Source organism: Habropoda laboriosa, unplaced genomic scaffold (genome assembly GCF_001263275.1).
Source record: "Habropoda laboriosa isolate 0110345459 unplaced genomic scaffold, ASM126327v1 scaffold175, whole genome shotgun sequence".
Classification (NCBI taxonomy): Eukaryota; Metazoa; Arthropoda; class Insecta; order Hymenoptera; family Apidae; genus Habropoda; species Habropoda laboriosa.
In genome coordinates this window covers 1,657,817-1,660,913 of record NW_017100347.1, presented here as the reverse complement: position 1 = coordinate 1,660,913, position 3,097 = coordinate 1,657,817, and the positions used below count along the sequence as shown (strand labels likewise).

The following is a 3,097-nucleotide window of genomic DNA, read 5'->3' as shown; positions in this document are numbered from 1 at the left end:
CAAAAGCATTACATGAATTTGATGCTGTAACAAAATCTTATTGCTCAAACTGCATATATGAGTGCAAACGAAAATATAGTGCCCAAAGAGTTTAAATCTAATGCAAATGCTATAGCCAAACACATAAGCAATTTGCTATAATGAAAATTCTAATATATGTATATATATAAGTAAAACAAGAATATTATACCATCTAGAAAACATAATATCATACTATAAATAAAATTTAGAAAAACAAAAATATAGTATACCATTTTATAGTGTACATATATTAAATATGAATTTAAAAATAGAAACATCTCAATATCTACACGAATACTACTATGCAATGACACTAATTATATTAATTCATACATTACATGTTTAATACATTTTTAATCTTTTGAAATAATTGTATAACATTTCTTTAACTATTATATATCTCATCACTATACTTCATATAAAAATTAATAATGAAAGTAATTTTGCATTCAATACCAATATTTAATTGCTTTTGCATTTATTTAACAAAAAGTGTTTCTCGTATGCTGTGTGCCTTACCTATGCAGAATATAGCAAAACGAGTGGTACAAAGGGTGATTCTACATGTAAAAATAAATTGAAAATATAGAATCAAATTTTATTTTAAATTCAAAATTAAATTTACACATATTGCAAAGAAATAGATATTTTGCAGCTCAATGGAAGAATCATATAGACTTTCGAACAATTAAGGCATTAAACTTCACCATCAGTCCACGACGATTCATAGTACAAGAATTTGTATGCGTCAACAAGGCCGTCACTATCAAGAATTGTTTCAGGAACGTAAAGTTAACTTAATACAATCGTTGATAAATTTATTATCAGTACTTATCATGATATTGACGTTGCTTATTATACAAACATGAAAATCGGAGATAGTAAAGTGCACGCGTACCCGACATATCTGTAAATTAAATTTTCTCGAAAACTAAGCTTGTTATAAAAAAACTTGATTCTATATTTTTGGTTTATTTTTCACGTAGAATCACCCTTTGCCTGGTTGTACCACCCATCCCATCGCACCTTGTATATTTAACTTATTCCAAATATTCAATTTGAAATATATTAATACTTAAAATAACTTTACAAGTTCTAAATTAATGAATAATTTAATAAATACAGTTTATATAAATAATATTCTGTGACATCAAGTTAAACAATCATTCCTCTTGATTCTCCTCTTAGCTTACCTCTTCAACTTCCCTTGAAAACTTGATAGGCCTGAGCTTGTAAAGAAGCGTGCATACATGGACGAAGTTGATGGCAACAAACAGAGCATTCCAGAGAGCAGCGTCCAGCCAACAAACTATTGTCCAGCCCCACAAAGCAAGAAAGGCACAGCCCACGAGCAGAGTGCACCTTAAATAAAGTACACCATGTATGCCACTTGGTGCAAGATGTGACAATAGAAAGAAGACATTTGCTAGTTGAAAATAGATGTGGTTCACAGAAATTCCTTGATAAGGTTGGCAGGTAAGAACTCTGTACAGAAAAGTTGGAGGCACTATCGGCGAATGAGGAGATCCAGATCCTTGACTGACCACTGACAAACCAGTAGCTGTAAAATATTTCCTTTTCAAATATTTGATAAATTCAAATTATGTTTAATACATAAAACAATAATGTGGTAATAAAGTATTTAATAATAAATTAGTGTATATTGCCTCCTAAATTTGAAGGTAGTAAAAAAATTAGTTAAAAAATTTATAAATTACAAAAAATTCTTCCTAACATTAAATATAATGACTATACTACACATATACATACCAGCTCTATTGTCTGTGGTCACATTCCTACATTCGTCGTCTTTATGGTGTGTTGAAACTGGTAGTGATACTTCTGGAGTAACAGTATTATGGGGGACATTAGATGTAGCTGCATTTGTTAAACTGCCATCAATACCAAAAGATGTCCAATAAAGAAATATGAAGAATAAAATAGAAGCACGCCAGCCTTCTCGGCTTCCTATAGGATCAAAACAGATCCACATCCCCGCATCACCACCAAGCTAAATCAATTTTGTCTCACTCTGCAACATCAAAATAAATAGTTCAACCATAAAAAAAAAAAAATGTAGAAGAATTAAATTCACATAAGATACTGACATAATTTAAATTAGTAGTTATTATACGTCATACTTATTCATAAGAGATATTAAATTGAATACTATGTATCATTTGTAAATATCCTGTCATTGTTCACATTTCTATTCTCAGCTAAAATTAAAACTTGAAGACAAATACCATCTTATAAACTTTGAATTAAGAAAGGGTACTTGCATTACCAATAGTTGCAGGAAGACTATAAAAACATCTGTAATATAAAAATATATACATAAAATATTAACTTTAATATGTGTTCCTTTATTGCATGAATTTCCTTTGCATTTTTAGTTATCAAAAATGTTTGAATATGTAACTGTGATAGCACATATTAACAGATTTGGAAAGATATTAAACGTTTTACAAGAAAAATTAATGATTATTTAATGATGCTACTTGATGGTACAACAAAATTATCAATTAAAAATGTCAAATTTTAATTAAACAAAAAAATACAGATCTTGCTGTTGTTTATAGTAGCTAGATTTTAAAAATTTGCAGATTTTGTCGACTAATACTAATTTATGAATTTATAAGAAAAATATGTTTTGAATAATCTTATTTTATGCTGATTTTCGCATGTAAGTGATCGTGGATAATGACGCATGTTATAAAGCATCATATCGAAATCAATAAATAACTTACTCATGGAAAATTTTAAAAGATGAAAGCGTACGCAAGGCATACACATGAAAAAGTAAACTATAAAGTCAAGTAATATGATAGTTGGAACAAACTGAACTCGTATACGAAACAAACTTGCTTATCTAATGAACGTCAAACTAGCAGAAAGACGTTACTTTAGCAAGGACGAATAAAGGCGACGGTGGAGAACTGGGAATCAGAAGGGGGATAAAATAGGCCACGCGGCCACTAATTTAAGGTTCGTTCGAAAATTTACTAACAAAAATTAACATTGTTTGCAATAAATTCAAACCTTATTATTATTATTATATATAAATTAATTATAA

At 29.1% G+C, this 3,097-nt stretch overlaps 1 protein-coding gene across 3 annotated transcripts in view; it reads right to left on the bottom strand.

Moving 5' to 3' along the window:
* LOC108574604 (popeye domain-containing protein 3-like) overlaps window positions 1-2,220 on the bottom strand; it is a 12,458-nt gene extending 10,238 nt beyond the window's left edge. For 2 of the 3 annotated variants that reach the window (XR_001891421.1, XR_001891420.1), the window contains exons 1-3: window positions 2,130-2,218; window positions 1,792-2,053; window positions 1,215-1,582 (exon numbers count right to left, since the gene is read on the bottom strand). Coding sequence is in view for 1 of the 3 variants with exons in the window: in XM_017937223.1 (XP_017792712.1) it covers window positions 1,215-1,582; window positions 1,792-2,014 (591 nt within the window). In the remaining 2 variants the exon portion in view is untranslated. Of the gene's footprint in view, window positions 1-1,214; window positions 1,583-1,791; window positions 2,054-2,129 lie in introns of all 3 variants that reach the window. The other variant, XM_017937223.1, reaches the window with a different exon arrangement.
* Window positions 2,221-3,097: the final 877 nt, after the last annotated feature.